General features: G+C 42.0%; 2 protein-coding genes across 3 annotated transcripts in view; both read right to left on the reverse strand.

Annotated features, from left to right (window-relative positions):
• Window positions 1-9,273, reverse strand: part of UBE2L3 (ubiquitin conjugating enzyme E2 L3) — a 243,152-nt gene extending 233,879 nt beyond the window's left edge. Inside the window, exon 1 of the mRNA XM_084491615.1 lies at window positions 9,205-9,273. The gene's annotated coding sequence lies outside the window, so the exon portion shown is untranslated. The remainder of the gene's footprint in view (window positions 1-9,204) is intronic.
• A 527-nt stretch (window positions 9,274-9,800) lies between these two features.
• Window positions 9,801-17,466, reverse strand: part of PI4KA (phosphatidylinositol 4-kinase alpha) — a 59,886-nt gene continuing 52,220 nt past the window's right edge. For both annotated transcript variants that reach the window (XM_084539253.1, XM_084539252.1), the window contains exons 49-55: window positions 16,730-16,834; window positions 16,165-16,290; window positions 15,741-15,861; window positions 14,940-15,099; window positions 13,534-13,623; window positions 12,611-12,694; window positions 9,801-10,501 (exon numbers count right to left, since the gene is read on the reverse strand). In XM_084539253.1, the coding sequence (XP_084395379.1) occupies window positions 10,450-10,501; window positions 12,611-12,694; window positions 13,534-13,623; window positions 14,940-15,099; window positions 15,741-15,861; window positions 16,165-16,290; window positions 16,730-16,834 (738 nt within the window). In that variant the 3' untranslated portion in view covers window positions 9,801-10,449. The remainder of the gene's footprint in view (window positions 10,502-12,610; window positions 12,695-13,533; window positions 13,624-14,939; window positions 15,100-15,740; window positions 15,862-16,164; window positions 16,291-16,729; window positions 16,835-17,466) is intronic.

Raw genomic sequence — 17,466 nt, forward strand, 5'->3', positions numbered from 1 at the left:
GGAGTAATGATACTGTTTTTCCATGATGGGCAAGAACAGAGTTTCTGTAAAGGAAAATCCCATTTTACTAATCCATTAGAGTTCTCTGACTGCTTCAGTGAATACAATAAACAAAAGACAGTGTCACGAAGCACCAGCCTTACATTAAAAGCCAGCTTCCATAAAAACATTCCAACCAGAACACTTTTGTGATGATCCAAGGTAAACACTGTGCTGGTTCGTCTACAGAAACAAACAATAAACCAAAATATTTGTAGTGGGGATTTCTGTGATGCTTAAATTTACAATAGTAATGAAGCTTTTATGAATGTTATTTTGAAAAATACTTCTACACACAGAATAATAAAACTGTATTAATATGGTTAGTTTGGTTTTGCTGGTCATCTGAGCATCATATGAAAATATAAATTTGTGAAGTCAATAACTTGGGAAACTCCCATGCACTACAAGGTTTCCAAAATAAAAACCAGATATCCATGCACTTTTGAGAGCCACAGTATTTCTGAAAAGACCTGTCTCTCGAATTGCCAGGATCCCTCTAGGCCATGACTAGCGTGGCAGACACTAGGGCATCAGGCGTTTGGGGTTGCTCACACACAATGTGCTCATTAGGGGAATGCCTACCTCACTCCTGCTGACTCCTTGCTAAAAGACATTTAACCAGTTTGCATGTGAGGATTGTTGCTGAGGTGGTAGTGGAAAGACACGAATTTCAAAGATGACAGAGCACTGTATAAACATCTCTTAGATTATCAGCTCCCTGAATCTATCCTTGGAGCCACGTAATTACATGATAGTTGCCACACTCTGCTAAACAGAAATACCCTTTGCAAGAGTCAAAGACACGCAGGTTGGTTTAGGAACATGTTTCATGCAAACATCCTCTGAGTCTCATTGAAAGGGATGGAAAAAAAAGCAATAGGAAAAAAAATAATGGAAGAGTGGCTTTAGTAGATGTACATATACAGTAACTACAGGAGAAAGAAGCTTTTTCAGGGTAGGCAATAGCTAAGCATTTCCTCTACCAAAAAAAAAAAAAAAAAAGAAATAGCACACAATAGCCACTGCTCAAGGAACAGTTAAGCAGTTGTAACTGCTACACTCTGTGCAATTTAAAGAATGAGTGCCCAGAAAGACACCCCAGGAGAAATAGATACCTCCTGCTGGTATGCAAGGAGCCAGGCAGTCCATCAGAAAGCAAAGTGCTCCTGGAGACCAGGCTGCCTCCATACCCCTCACTGAGCCACCACGATGCTATGGTGACTGGCCGTGGCATGGCAAGGTGCTAGCAGCTAGCATCCAGTTGCCGACCGCCCACAGTGACAGCAGCTTTAAAGGGAAGTGGGGCTAGAGCTGACCGTGTCTGGATACCGTGTTTGGGTTCACACCTGGGCCCACCTCGGGTGAGCAATGAAGGCACGTGAAACCTCCTTACAGTGGTTCACGGCAGGGTCGCGCAAACCCCTTCTGGCTCTAGCTCAGACAGGTTCACATTTCCTGAATCTGGGTGAGATTTTGTTTCAAATACGTGTAGGCCCTCCACGCATAACCAACAGCCAAGATCAGCCTGGTTGCAAGTCAGATATTCACATGGCTTCCACCCCTAGCCATAAATCCCACCCTGTCACCTGGAGCCGAGCCCATTCTGCTCCAACCTGCGATTTGGAGGAAACCTGAACCTGGTTCATGGAAAGTTTGTGAATCCAGCTCATGTTCTGGGTTTGTAGCAAAACCTCCAAAGCACACCAAATGCCCTTGGTCTTAAGGTTGATCTGGACCTTGTGCCAGAGTCATGGTGTCACCTAGTGGTGGCAGCTTGTATGAGCGCGCACAGTACCCACCTCTACTTCCCAAACATTCTCCGAGCAGTGCAGTGTAATTCCAGGTCCAGGGAGTAACTTGCTTTGCATCAATTCTTTGAGAGGCAAACCAGCCACGCTATTTCAGCAAAAGCCATTCACATTTAGAAGAGATTTTTTTTTTTTTTGCAAAGGGTCCCAAATAAAGGGAAAAACAAGCTCTGCTTATCCTGTCACTTCTACACAACAAGCAAATGAGCTCCTGGGAAAAGGGCAAACCACAGTAACTCTGAGGGACAGCAACCTGCAGGCTCAGTCACGAACCAGTTTCAAACTCAAGTCATTCTCAGCATAAAACTTGCATCAGCTGAAATATCACTTTTACTCTGCTGTTACCACTACTGCCGAAACATCCCAGTGACAAGACAGCAGAGGAAGGAGGACTCAGATTTCACTTCATACTTTCAGCTCCCTTTGCACAGCCATACAAATGCACTCGGTTCTCAAGAAGCAGTTGCTGATTTTTGGATCCCCAACAGACATCCCATTGGCTTCAATTTTCCTAAGTACTGAGCAGCCAAAGGAGCTTCCAAATTTAATGCACAATGCTTGTGAAAAATTGAGCTCCTTGTGTCTCACTTCCAGCATTTCTAAAGGGATTTAGCTCATCATACATCCCATGTCATGGGGCTACGGCAACAGGAATTCCTGCTCCTCAGTGAAGTTGTGAACTGATGTAGCTGCTCTAAAGGCTGCTCTGGTTTTAAGGAACTTTCAGTGAGATTTAAGTTCAAGAGTTTTACCTCTCACCTGAGACAAAAGAGGAACACAAACATGATTGGTTATCCAGGCTCAGCTGATGTGTAGGAACTCAGTCACCATCAGACCTGTTCCTATAGCCTCGGGCACTGCGCTGAGTCACTTTTCCCACAACTCGATAAGAGTGAACATCTCAAAGGAAAGACAAATTTTCACATTGGAAGAAGGATCACAGTATCAGCAAAGAAGTGGAGGGGAAAATAATTTCAGCATTGTCCTGGTAACCAACTGGGTTTTCAGGTTTCTGAGGTCTTTGCAAAGCTTCACCATGGATCAAGCTCAGGTGTTTCCTTAGCAGGTTTGTCTTCTTACCTAGAGTTAATCCCTTCCTCTGATCTAGTCAGCCTGTCTGCAAGCTAATGAGCTTGAAATTACTACACACTTGTTTGCCCCTCTCTGAGCTCTGATCTGTGACACAGCCACAGCTGTAGCTGGAGTTATTTCTCTCTTCACTGACGGGTTGCAGCCTAAAGGCGAGGCTTGATGCTGAGAGCACTGAAATTCAAATCTGTTTCCATGTGGGGTAAAAGGGAGAAAGAACTTTTTAGAGCCAAGGTTTAATTTGGGATCCATACCTAGACAGCATTTTTTTTTAAAGCCTTTTAACAGCACAGGCCAGGGCTATCTTCATGGCACAGGATTCCACCTTTGGCACAAACAGCAAGGGGAAGACTATTAACGAGTACTTGCCTGGATTCCAAATGACCACAGGAATTATTCATACTCACTGAGTTCTTTATACCTGAACTGTTTCTGTGTTTTCTTCTCTTGCACCTGGTTTATTTCCCCATCCTACCACTTGTGTGGTTTACTCTGAGACTTGCCCCTGTGAAGTGTTTAGCCTACGTCTGTGTCTACTGTGAAGGTGAAGCGCAAGGTGAATTACTCGAAGTAAGAGATGAAGTTAAAATAGTGTTATCTAAGGAAGGTTTTATTTATATATATATATATGTACTCATGAATCTTAAGCAAACTATGGGACAACTTCCATCTGAGCCTGCAGACTGAGTATCTTTCAAAAAATGGAAAAAAAGCTGCTTTCCAAAAATGTACGTGCACAGACCAACAGAAATGCAGCCACCTCTGGAGCTGAATACAGCTGCTGCTTATCCAACACAGCGCGATAGTGACATGAACCATGGCATTATCCACAGCAAACCTCTGGTTTTTGGTAAATTCACCATGGGTTTCTGCATGCTTGCTATATGGAAGGAGACTCATATATTTAAAGACTTCACCTGCGACAACAATGCAGAGTCAGCAGAATGCATTTCCTGTATGTCCCTTAGAAGGTCAAAAACGTCCCCAGCTGAATATGCCCGAATACAAACTGCCAGGCTCTTGAGCAATTTCATATCTGATATTCGGGTACCTCACTAGCTCTACCACTCGGTGCCTGCCGTGACAGATATGTCACCACTAAAGGTCACGGCAAGGTTTTCCCTGTCAGTGTTCCTCGCCTTACAGGAAAGGCAGATTTGTTTCTCTATTCAATTGTTTGGTTCGTGTGTCCCAGGTACTATTGCTTGTTTCACAGTGCCCTCTACCGCCCAGCCCACACGGCTGTGAGGCTATAGGTAATGTGCCGAGAAATCAGTAGGATCTTTGTGGGGACAGACAGCACTCAGCACCACACAGCCTCGTGTCAGCTCAGAGGCCCCGTGCTAGTGCTGAGATCTGAGTTCAGCATCTGGTTCCTGCCAGAGCTCTAAGTGCGGCGGGCTCAGAAAGCACTGCCACATGCCAGAGATGCACAGCTGATTGATTTTCAGGTCTGTGTTCAGTTTCTGGAGGAACTGTACCTCAGCTCACAACCCGCACCTCCCAAAGCTCTTGCCCTGTTCTGATTGCTCCTATCTAGGATAGAACAGACAGGTGACACCCCTTGTACTAGCACTGCTGGGACCCCTCCTTTGCAGCCACAGCTGGCAGCTTTACTCTTCACTGCTACTCAGCCCATGTCATCTGAGTAAAGAGTAACTCCCATCTGCCAGGGAAAACAGGAAAGCTGACTTTCATCCTGACCTGGCACAAAACCTGGAACCAGGATTCCTTTTGGAAGTGGGGGTCCTCTGGAAACTGCACTGGAAGTTTCTGTCTAGGTGGTAAGAGACCAGATATTCCAGGTTTCTACTGGCATACCACCTCTACTGCTTGGCAAAGCTGTTTAGTCAGTCAGGTATCCTAACAGCTCCAAGAATCCCCACCCTTACCAATAATCTTTCTGCCTCGTGTACGGAGAGCAACATGTCCAAGCTGGTACAGGCAGCCAGGCCTGACACTAAGATTAGTTTCTGACCCTCAGTGCCAGAATATAAAGCGTTCAGAATAAAGATGTTCCTGCAAATCTGTTACTTACCTAAGTTATCAAAGTTCTTTCAAGCCCCACACCCATAGGTCACTCTGTTAGATCGCTCACTCGTGCACACTTGGCTACCACACATGCACTGCACTGTGCGAGGAACAGCCCTGCAATACATACAGGATTCACTGTGCAAGTCAGGTGTTGTGAAGCATTTAAATCTGTGTGCCAAAGAGTAATGCAATGCTCTCTGGAAAGGAAAAGAGTTCATATGTGGGCATGCAAAAACACACAGTTTTCAACAAGCATCTTAAAAAGCTTAGGTGTAATAATTGTAAGCAAGTCTCACACAGAGAAAGGGAACTTCACGATACCAATACAGGATTTTCTCTCTTCTGTTATCCAGAGACAGATTTCTGAGGCATCACTCTGATACCACGACAAGGATGAAATTCCTCAGAGAGCTATAGACTCACCCTTCTCATGTCAGGATCACGGTTACCACCCCATGCATCCACTCCTAAGCAGTACATGCAACTGGGACTGTCTCCTAGATTTGCTAAGTTTAGACATTTTTTCCCCATGGCAAAAGCACAATTTGGCCAGGCTTGCTATGGCAATGATGAGACAACTTGCTTAAGAACAGAAGAGGGTGCATCCCTCGATGTTCACCTGTCACCAGTGAGGGATTTTTCATTCACAAAGGGGTACGAAAGGTGGTCAGAGTGTATAACAGAAGGTATGGGCACTTATACCCAAGATTCCCAATTCCCTTTCGGTTCCCTGGCTTCCCTTGGGAAGAGATACCTGAACGCAGTCAGGTAGGTAACTCCTTCAGAGAGCTGCCAGCCGTCGTTGCCATGCACACTGCCAGCATGCATGACTACTGAGGTCACTTCTCTGTGTCACTGTGTCATCCTCCTTTGCTCTGCAACCGCCCTGTTCTGCTCCTTCCTGCCAGGGACGTACAGCCAGGAAGACAACAAGCAAACACAGCTACACAGTGTTCATAAACCTTAACACGAGCATGTTCTCACTTTGCTGCTTCTGTAACAAGTACCAAGGATAACCACAGCAGCACTGACCTTGAGTTGATGTGTTAGAATAACAAGACTAACAGAAACACTACCACTGATACTGCATGAAAAAAAAAAAAAAATAGCACAAAAGCATCACCTAGAACTACAAAGCTCTAGCAATAAGGCTGCTGCAGTTGCAGTAGCCCATCAGAAACAGTCCCTTTGGGGAGGTCGTGTTATTTAATAAACCAGTTGATGCCAGTACTGCATATATCACAGCTCATCTGCTTTTGCCAGCTAAGTAGCTTACCTAATAAATATACTTTGTCACGTTACAAATTTTGCTTCTTTACTATTACAAACCCCATGACCTCCCAAATGCAGAATTATGACAAAAGCAGACACAAAACCAAACAAACCAGACACAACAAATGAGCCCACCACTGACACGGGGTAGGTAACAGCTTGGGGTAGGTCTCCTTCCCACCAGGCTCGGAAACTGACGCAGCACCCCCAAACTTGATTTCAATCTGCTTTCACTAACAAGGTTGGCAGAGAGCCTTTATCTAGAAACAATCCCACATTTTTTCCTTGAGCATGCCACATGCTGCCCAACCTATTTTAGTCCTGGTACATGACAAGCAGAAATGCCACGTCGTAACACTGGGCAGCACAGGGTGATCTTTTTCATAAGGTCAGACAGTTATTAATCATGCCTTTAAATTGTATCTGCATCCAAGACAAATCATTTTACTTACTGTTCTTTTCCCACAGTGTTCATTTGGAACCAAAGGGAACCAGTGGGCATATTTAAGGTAAAAAGGAAAAAAAGTGTTAACTAAACTGCTTTGTCAGCAACAAACCTTCATTCCCTCCCCACTCTCTCTCCTCCCAGCCCATCCCAAAGAGGAATCTAGCTTCTCTTCCCGTGTTTGACCATTCCATTGGCTCCTCCACTGAGGTGTTCCCGTTCTCTGCCCACATCAGCCCCAGCGCAATGCAGCATGTGCTAGATGTCCGCAGGGGGTCCCACGACCCTGAGCACCAGCCAGAACATCACAGACACATCGCACTAATGGAGCTGGATTGCTGTGCTTCAGTCTCTAACGCACATAATGAGATTAGCATTTGAATAGTGCTGATCAAGTTACCAGTAGCATTGAACCTGGGGTCCATCAGATGCAAATGAGCCACTATAAATTTTGCTCCTTTCTTAAGGGCTCTTTATATTCACAGCCAATGCAGAAAGAACTGCAGTAGGTATGGACAGGGAAATCTGTCTCTCACTGTGACCTGGATTTCTGACAGTGGAGAAGTGATGGGAGCATCTTTGCTGAAAGATATTTTTTGAGAGAGTGCGAGCATTTTTCCCTCCCTCTTTTTGATGCTTCTTTTCTGCCAGGGCTGTGGAGGCATTACAGCATATGCTGATATAACATTTACGGACAAAAACATTCAGAACGCCTTTATGTAGGTCTTTATTTTATCTGGTCCTAATTACCTCAGTGACTTCTGAAAGCCTGCCGGACTTCTTGCACAAAGGACTCGCATCCTTCCTGGGTGGGAGGATGAAGCTGAAATAAGCCTGTCACCTCCAACTGTCTCGCTTCAGTATCTCCGAAGTGCATGCAATATATCGGAGCACCTTAACCATCTCTTCTCACCTCCCCTCCTCAATCTCCCTAGAGGAAGATTCAGAATACATCCATTTAGGAAGAATCAGCTTTAGGGTACTGCTTTGCATGATTAAATGTACACTAGCTAATCCTCTCTGTATCCCAGCAGATGCTCAGTTATAAGGGAGGTTTTTCCTGTCCCTGTGCCACATGCAGGAACCCTGAGGAGCAGGAAAGGAGGCACAATCAACTTGTGAATATGGAAACTGCAGGTGTCTGCAGGTGAGCTTTGGTGCATGCCATCACTAGAAACCATGGAGAGAAACCAAGAGCTCATCTTTCCTACTAATATTTTTTTAAACACGTTTACATTTCTGCTGGCTCCATACCAGAAGAAACAACACAACCAAGAGATCTCAAATACAGTCATCTTTAAGTTTTTTAAGAGTGCATTGCAAGTATAACTGAACTAACTTGTTCTTGTGATGATTCCCGTTGACCTGTACATTCATTTGGCTCCAGTAGCCTTTTTTTTCTTTTTCAGAAACTTGATTAAAGAAACCAAGATCACGTCAGATCTCTAAGCAGCCTGACTGAAGTACATAAAATAAGCAAATATTGTGAAGAGCTCTCAAACTCCTTCACTTTGTGATACAAATCCCTAGATGGCTTTAATTGCATTCTAGCATACATGAGCTGAGATCTGCAACTGCGAGTGACTTTCTGTAGCCCAATCCCAGCATGTGCAGAGCTCCACATAATATTATTTTATCTAATGTTATTAATCACTAGCTGATACTTCTGGAACCAAATCTTCCTAACAATACTACTGCAAGTTTTTGCTACAGCTTTAGTGAGGACATTTGCTATTGTTAGTCTTCATTTACCCTGGACTCATTCAAGATGGCAGCTTCTCATGCCACCTCCATTTACTGCTAGCTATTAACTGACTTTCTCATCATAAGGCTGCTTAAGATGTTCATCTGGGTTTTCAGCTTACACGGTGTGCTTGTCTTTAGGTGCAAGAAAGGAAAATACATGCATTAGCTTTAGTTAGCTAAATACCAGAACTCCTCAACCCCTCCCCTGGAATGAGAAGAGGCCTTCACACCCTCACCCGCTCTCCGTTTCAGGAACAGTCTGAGTAAGCACACTACGTTTCTAATATTGTTCAGCTCCTTTTCCTACAAAGCCTAAGTGGTTACAACCAGCTTCAAGCTTGGAGCACAAGAACTACTCCACATCCCTGCTGCTCGTTATTAAAACTGAGCGAAATAAGCTTGTACCACAGACTTACACGCTACTTCTCCCCAGTGAGCAGGATAATTCGTTGGGGGGACACTCGAAGGTGCTCCAAAAGGGACCCTAACAAGGGCCCGGCCGCCCCACACGCAGCGCCTCCCCCGGCCCCCGAGGGGGGCGCTCCAGGGCCCCGGGCTGGGCGACGACACCCCAGAGCCATTTTCCTCGAGGGGAAGCTTCCACAGGAGACGAGGGCCCCGGCGTGAACGGCTGCAACCTCCTCCTGCAGCACACAGCGGCCTCAGGCTCCCCACGCGTCCACCCCCTCAGGGCCGGACCCACCTCACGAAGCCCCCCCCCCACCCGCCTCAGGCCCGGTTCCCCCTCACGGCCCCGCCGCTCCTCACCTCACGGCTCAGCTGCCCGGCGAAGCCCCCTCACACCAGGGCGGCTCCCCGGGGCTGAGGGGAGGCGCGGCCCCGCCGGGCCCCTCCCTGCCGCTGCCCTCAGGCGCCCGCCTCAGTTCGCCACAGGGGCGGCGCGCGCGGCCCGCCCGGCCCCGCCGTTTCCCGCCTTCGCGGCACGAGGCCGCCTCAGGGCGCGGCGGGGCCGTGAGGTGACCGCTGAGGTGGCTCCCAAGTAACCATGAGGGGCTTCTTTTTCCCCAGAAAGCCACAACTGGCATCTAAACTGCACAAGAAAACATATGAAAAAAAGAACGGCTAAAAAAGTAGATTTTACTTTCTGGCCCAACCCAGCAAGAAGCATTTGGAAAGCATTTGTTCCTACATTTCAGCTCCTTCAGCTGCGAGTCTTGGACAAAACATTTATTTCATGAATAAAAACTATCATTAAAGATGGATGAGAAGCTGAAGAAAAAAAATATCACATTTCTCCAGCAGAAAGGTCACAATATAATGAACAGTGGCCAGTACACAAATGTGCAGAATGATGTAGTGTATAAACTAAAACTCAGTGCACGCCAAAAGATTTGCAACAGACACAAAGTCTAAGGTCTTTTATTACATTTTATAGATTAAATATATCTTCAGTAGAGTCTCTCTTTTAAAACACACAAAAGGAAAAAATACATTCTTCATGTACATATGAAATACTGACCACGTAGCAGGGACCATGTACAGTGCAAAGTATGAACATAGCTACACAAGATATCACCACCTTGGACGATTATCTTTTTTTAAGTAAAAATTGAACAATGCAACATTTCCACTTCCAAAGAAAAATCCATACACATCACTTCCATAGCATTTTGTGGAATCATGCAGGAAAGTGTTTTTTTTGTTTGTTTTACTTTTTAAAGGTATTATAAAATCCTTGCATTGCATGAAAAATTATCAAACTCCCCAACCTTTACCTCTTTCACACATTCATAATCGTAGTACAATTTTTATTGTGATTGCAGCCCAACTCCAAAAATCCAGGGACAAAAATAAATATATATAACCTGATAAAGAGAAAGGAATGAACCAGACTGATTGTTGCAATGTCTAGGAAACATGTACCCACATGTACACATACATACACAAAAGGTGGAAGATAGCAAGGTGCGACTGAGTATCTCCTATTTATTACAAGTCTGGAGCAAGGGCTCTGGGCCACCTGTTTCACTTCAGCAGTGAATCTTCAGACTCTCAGTATGGGATGTCATTCTGGTAGTACTGGATCATGTCGTATGTTCTACTCCTAGAGGAGAAAAGCAAAGCCAGGGTAAATGAAAGTTAGAAAAAAAACAGAACACTGTATCCATTGTCATGAAAACAAACATCAAGATCCCACAGAAATAAAACATAGGTGAAGCAAATTAGCTTATAATCAAAACCAGTCTTACACACTTTGAGGGCACTGTGAAGGCCCATTTATTGTTACGGACAGCACAAAATGTCCTGCTCTTGTTTAAATTAGCTAAAAAATTACTTCTGTGCTTCTCACTGTGGAAAGAACAGTAAGACATAAGATGGTGCCGTTCTGAACACAACATATTCGTGCTGCAATTGCCGTGTGGAACCTGTTTGGATAAACCAGAAGCACCTCATGTTGCATCGGCCATTTGTTTTAGGAGAAAGAAATGCATAATGAACAACGCAGGTCTGTACAGATCCAGGATCATGTGGATATCAAAGTAACCTCAGGGAAGGAGAATGCTAATAATAATTAAAAAATGCAGGAGAAATAGCTGCATTAATAGCATCATCTCTGATCAGTGACTGAATAATCATATCTAAGCCTTGTTACAGACAACTCAATTAATCCATGGACAGAGTTTGCTCAGGACGCAGACTGACCATGTCACAAGAAGAGAAGCTCAACCTTGCCACAACTAAGCTGTCTCTGATGAACACAACAGTGTGACTGAGTTCACAAGTCCCAATATTAGAGTTTTATAGCAGATGCACCAGCAGGCACTTGATCCAATTGAGCTCTAACAGGGCTGTATCTGAGCCAATGAACCTTACTGTTCCCAAGATGAACACGTGCACAGCTACATAAGAGTTTGTATTAGATTCTCCAGCATATCCCACAAAATTTGCATTAACTGGGATACACACACACACACATACATATATATATATAGGTCAGGTGACAAAAGTGACTGTTGTATTTTGTACTAATAAACAGTTAGATATGGTTCATATCACTGATGGACTAGAAGCAAAAGCTACAGATGGAGAAATGTCAACAGAAACCCTTATCAAAGGTGATAAAACATGTACTTAGGATATTTAAATATTAAATTTATTGTACATATTAACTACATTCAAATTCCAGTTTATGTGTAATTTCCTTTCATGTTTTTTGTACAAGATACTAAACTACTTATGTAGATGCTATACTAAACTGTAAGATACTTGAAGGGAAAAAAACTACAGTTGATTGACTAGCTTGTCATTATGATTATTTTTTAAATTGCTAATTATCTAGATAGAATTGATTATGCCATTCAGCATATTGAATAGCAGATCACGAATGTGGCCCAGCTACACAGATATTAAAACACTGCATTGCCAGTGCTCTCTACTTGAGAAATTTTTCCCTTTCCAACATTATACAGTAAGTAACATATGGTCTAGCAAAATTATTAGCAGATTAATGTTAATATCAAATCACAAGAAAGTTAGTGGGAAGCCTGGAACTCATTCATAAAGAAGAGTTACATACATTTTTGTGAAGAATACTAGCTTTGAATTTCAGAAGGATATTCAAGCAACTTAACACCTGCAAGCTACTATAGAAAGGACTCTGTAAAGGTACTGCAGTACTGTTGCAGCTTCATTCATACTCAGAATAATGGGCCATGCACACTTCTTTTTAAGAAACCTTCTCCTTACAAAATAAAGGACAACAAACTTCAAGATAATCCCTCTTTATTCTGACCAGAAAGCATGCTATTCCTGTTGCCATCCGGTACTGTTCTTTACTATTTATCCCTTCATAGGTGAACCTACCCTACGCAAAAGGGGATGCACAAGTAGACATATCCCCACAATAGTACAGTTGGGCATACCCCAACACAGAAGACAAAAGACTTTACTTTTAGACCAAAGATTCACCCTAACAGAAAATCTATTCTTTAGACTAGCCTGCCTTGTTGTTTGACCAGCCTGGACTTAAGCCTTCCTTTCCAACATAAAAGGGAGGAGACACAATGTGTTCAGAAGCAAAGCTCATACCTCTTAGTACTGCAAGATCAACTAAACGTTTGGTGTCTGAGTGATAAAAACTGTAGTTTTTAGCTCTGCTCAGATTCACCGGCTTATTTTGGTTGTAGAGACAAGACATACATAGATGGCAAACCTGTTGCTGAGGAAACAATTCTGGATGATCTTGATGATGAAAGTTGCAGCCTCCCGTTCTGTCATGTTGGGGCTGAACCTGTGTCTATATGCAAAAAAAAAAAATCACAAAAAGTGAGAGTACAAATTAGTGTACTTTCTTTTGAGCGTGATACAAATGTGTCTTTGCAAAAGCTCAGCCTGCTGTCAGTTACTTGCTGCAAGTACCTACTTTCTGTAAGACTACCTTGTACAAACTGTGTAATATTTTAAAAGCACTTGCCTCTATTTTTACAGTGGAGACAGAGGCTATGAACTTTTAATCAGTTTAGTGGTAACTATAGGAACAGCAGATTCCTCTTTCTAGACAGCTGATGCTTTTAAAATATCTTTGTGCCTAGCAATAACCTTGAGCTCCAGCCCATCATACTTCAAGAAACTGTGCTCACGTTTAGGAAATTGTAGGAAGTTACGTGCGGGAAATACTGATTTAACTCTGGAGGCATAAGCCTGAAGGGCTGTTTAAAAAATCACATCATAATTTGTGTTTGCATAAACAATGTTACATTCATTACTGCATTATCCACAGAACAAATTCCAGTTGCTATTCCTTGGATTGCAACACCATTTCAGAGGACATTAAACTCTGCAACACGTTACCTCTCATTAAAGCAGACCTTTCCTTTAAGTAGTGCTTCCTTCATAGCGCTAAGAACTGAAATCATGCACTCACACAGTCACTGCACAGCTTGAACTTAATTATATGAAAAGGCCTTTGAAATTCCTACTTGGAGATATTCTATAAACAAAATGTTACTATTTTTACAACAGTAAGAAATTTAAGATATTTGGTTAGCATGACAATACTCACTGCACAAGCTGTGACAGTTCACATACTACAAAGAACATATGAAAGTTTTCCAGTTCATATAAATGCTGACTTACTTTAGCAGCTTGATTGTCTGCCCTCGGAAACAGGGCAGCCCTGTATCCAACATCAATGTAACCAGTGAGACTACAGCATCCATATAAGGCCTAGAGGAAAAAGAGGACAAAAAGGTTACAGCACTCAAACTTCTGCAGCCTTAGTAGGCAAAGCAGACAAGTTGAGGAGTTCAACGAGCTGAATCACACCTTTTTCTGTAATTAAATCAACACATGTAAACCTCTCTACATTTGCTGGTGGAGCTACACCATTGCTTGCAATCTCTCACTTCAATTAAATCTCACTCCTTTATGTTGGACTACCAGATACTCAGAATGCTGCAAGATGAACAGCCTCAAGGGAAATTATACAAAGCAATACTTTTAGAAATAACACTTCTTTGGCAACAGAAAAGTAAATCAGTGCATCAAAACAGTACAGATGGCTGAAACCAGCAATAGCACAGTAACAGATTATCTGCTACTTCCTAATTACTCTATGTAATTCTTTGCTACAACAGCCAGGCTTCCCTACTCCCTCCTCTGCTCCCACTTAGAACATTACCTACTATTACTCCACTACTTGGTTGCAGAGCAGTATTAATATAGTGGCATTTTACTCTAGCATCACTCTAGTAGTATTTTATAATGTTACTGTAGTATTATTCTGCTAGTATTTCTGGCTTGACACAGAACTTTCTCCAGATTGTTCCCCTTCAAGAAAGCAAATTTTGCCTGACTTCAAGACAGCTCCTTCTGGGGCTATTAGCTGAAGAAACTCTGTAAGGTAACATCAATAATACTTCACACTTACGATAGAGCAATCCCTTATCTGACTCTCATACTGTCCTCCTAACCACATACAACATCTGCTCCATATAAATTTAGTAGTGCTTATGCATGTTAAAGCAAACCTTGTTTGCTTGGTGTGGAGCTTGGTAAAGCTGCAAGTCTCTACTGTGACTGGCTGGCAATCATAGCTGAAAAGCAGAGCTAACAAAACCCCTGCATATTTTACAACAGAAATCATAGCACTTTTACCTACATAATTATCTCTAGCTGAAATAGCAATTAATATGATTGTCCTATTTGGGAAAACAAGAAAGATAGTGATTCTCCTGGAGCTTCTTAATGCAAAGTTTTATCAGCATACTAAACTGAGTGAGGAAAAGAGACCATCACATCTATAAATTGAATATAATACATAAACTTCTCAAATACATCATACAAAAACAGAAAAACAAAAACAAAACCATGAAGTTAGGCTGTAAAATTGCAGGATTCTTAAGTTGTTTCAAAGATTGCAAGATGTAACAGAAAAGTCTGACAAATTCAGCCCCCCTACAGACTAGTGTTTATTATTTATCTTCCTATCTGGTTTTAGGCATGCAAGAGCATCCACCTTTGAGCAGTTAAGAATGCCTTACCTGACTGCCAGATAGCCTCTGACACACATCTCCATAAACCATTTGAAAGGAGTTGCCTCCATTTTTCCTCCCATTATCATCACCATCTCATCAGTCAGCTTAATGTCAGGCTCCCATCCCAGATTTCCACCAGGTGAGCTTTCAAACATGAATCCAAAATCTGTGCACAAAAGATAAGTTGCTTCAGAAACTTCGTTGGCTAGTTGTGCACTGTCAAAGCTGACAGAATAAAGGAGAGGTGGATTTTGCATATCTATTTTCCTACTAGCATTTCAAATCCAAATAGGAAAAAGCTTTGATGAAGTGTAAAAACACCAATGAAAGAATCATCACTGTAACACTAGACTATACTCAAGGATGATGACATCAAATAAATTTTGTGCTGAAACATCTGTACAGTTCCAGAAAAGCAAAGCTAAAGCAGAAGTTACAGCCTCATGTAATTACATAAATTTACTTGTCAAATTTAGTTCAGACCCATACACTAATGAAAGAAATCCAAAGATACATTTATGTATTTATAAATATATAGTTGTATATATATGAATACATGTATATTTATGTATACACACATAATCCATACACGTGTGTTTATACTTTCCTGAAGCTGGTTAAACCTTGTAAAGCCAAATTTACACAGAAACAGCCAACACAAATATACACAAAATACTACTAAACAGGCATGAAAAATGTCCTATGTATATTTACAAACCATGAAACCAAATTAATCTCAAATGGAAATGGCTTATTAACTTCTGTGAGCAATACTTTACAGCAGAAGGAAAGATGACTACAACTGACCAATGTGAATGATGTGTCCCTTTTTGTCCAACATGATGTTGCCATTATGCCTGTCTTTAATCTGGAGCAGAAACAGGAGAAGGCTATATGCAGCCATACTGCGGATAAAATTATAGCGAGCCTGTACAAATAAGAAGTTGAAACAAATCATAAGAACACAGAATTTAATAACTCTCCATACTAGAAGCAGATACAGCTGAACATTTTATTCTTTTTTATGATTAGTTTGAAGCAGTGTTCAATGATATTTTCCATATATCTACAGCTGCAATAACTTCTAACTTACTCATAGCTAAAATGAATTATCTGCATCAGAAGCCAGATACAGCATTATGGTAGTCATTATCTAATATTTGTCATTATTTCTTATAGCTAGAATGTTTCTCAGTTGAGATTTTGCTGTGCCTGCCAACTGATATTTTACCTTCTGGAATGCAAGAGTAGACTCATCTCCATATTGCCTTGTAAAGTAATCATACATCCCAAAGTCTGTCTGCCTGCCCAGCTGGTCACGGGATGTACAGTCAGGAATGCATTCAATAACACCACACTGAAGGGGGAGAAGAGAAACAGGTCTGTAAAGCACACTCCCAACATATATTTTGTTCATGGCTCTTGCCAGTCATGCAGGTTCCCCAGGAAATGCAGGGAAGCCTACAGATCACCAAATGTAGAATTTCTAGTTAATTCTTAAAGAAAGTATATCCAAACTTCAAGAATTTCCATTCAGCATAAGACAATATCTGCTACTTTCCATAGACTTGCACAATGTAGTCCCCAAAATCAAACAGCAAAATTTCAGAGCCAAAAATTTTAGAAACACAGGAAGCAGGAGAGGAAAGACTCTCCACGTCAATGGTAATCCAAACATTTGGCATAAGCAATGTTGTCAGTATTTCCTTGCAGTATGGAAATTTATGTGTGCTTTTTTTTTTTTTTTTTTAATTAGGAACTATTTTCTACAGCAGTACAGTTAAAGGCCCACTTACCCCAGGAGCTGTGGCGACTACTCTGTATGGAAACACAAAAAGATCCAGGCCTACCAGCTGAAATATGTTCTTGAAGAGATCGATGATTTGTAAAGCTAACATGTCCTGTTATACAAGAAAAAAATTGCATGAACATTACAGGGGTTACGGATAGTAAGTCAAATTACAAAAAAAGCTCTGAAGAACTCTGAAGTGAACATTAAGTTCCCCCAGAAGGTCTGCAGATGTGTGCTTGTGCATACACGGAGACTCTGGGGGAAATCAAAAAAGGAAAAAATAAATGTTGTTTAAATGTGTAACAAGCAACACAGAAGATTTAACTGCTGACAAACTATGAAGAACAAACTTTTCCATCATTCTTTGATTAAGAAGACTACTAATAACTCCAGAAATAATAGCAAGCATTCCTCCTTAACGAAAAACAATCAAGCTTCAACATACAAGGTATCATCTTGGAAAGTACTTTATGTTACCAATAATTCTGCTGAAATAATATATTCTAAAAAAGAATAAAATGTAAGTCATTGCATTAGATGAACTATTTTGAAAGAATGACCTTTGTTTCCAAACCAGATTTTTCTACAGTGGTACAACACAGTTCTGTTCCCTCAAGCACAAATCAGTTTTCTCCCTCAGTCCACAGCTAGTGGGGATTCTCAAAATTCCAAAAAAAACCAACACATTTCCACACTAAGATTATTTCCTTCTTACATACTGTCACTTACAAATCTGTCTTC

The sequence above is a fragment of the Aythya ferina genome, assembly GCF_964211825.1.
Source record: "Aythya ferina genome assembly, chromosome: 17".
Taxonomy (NCBI): Eukaryota; Metazoa; Chordata; class Aves; order Anseriformes; family Anatidae; genus Aythya; species Aythya ferina.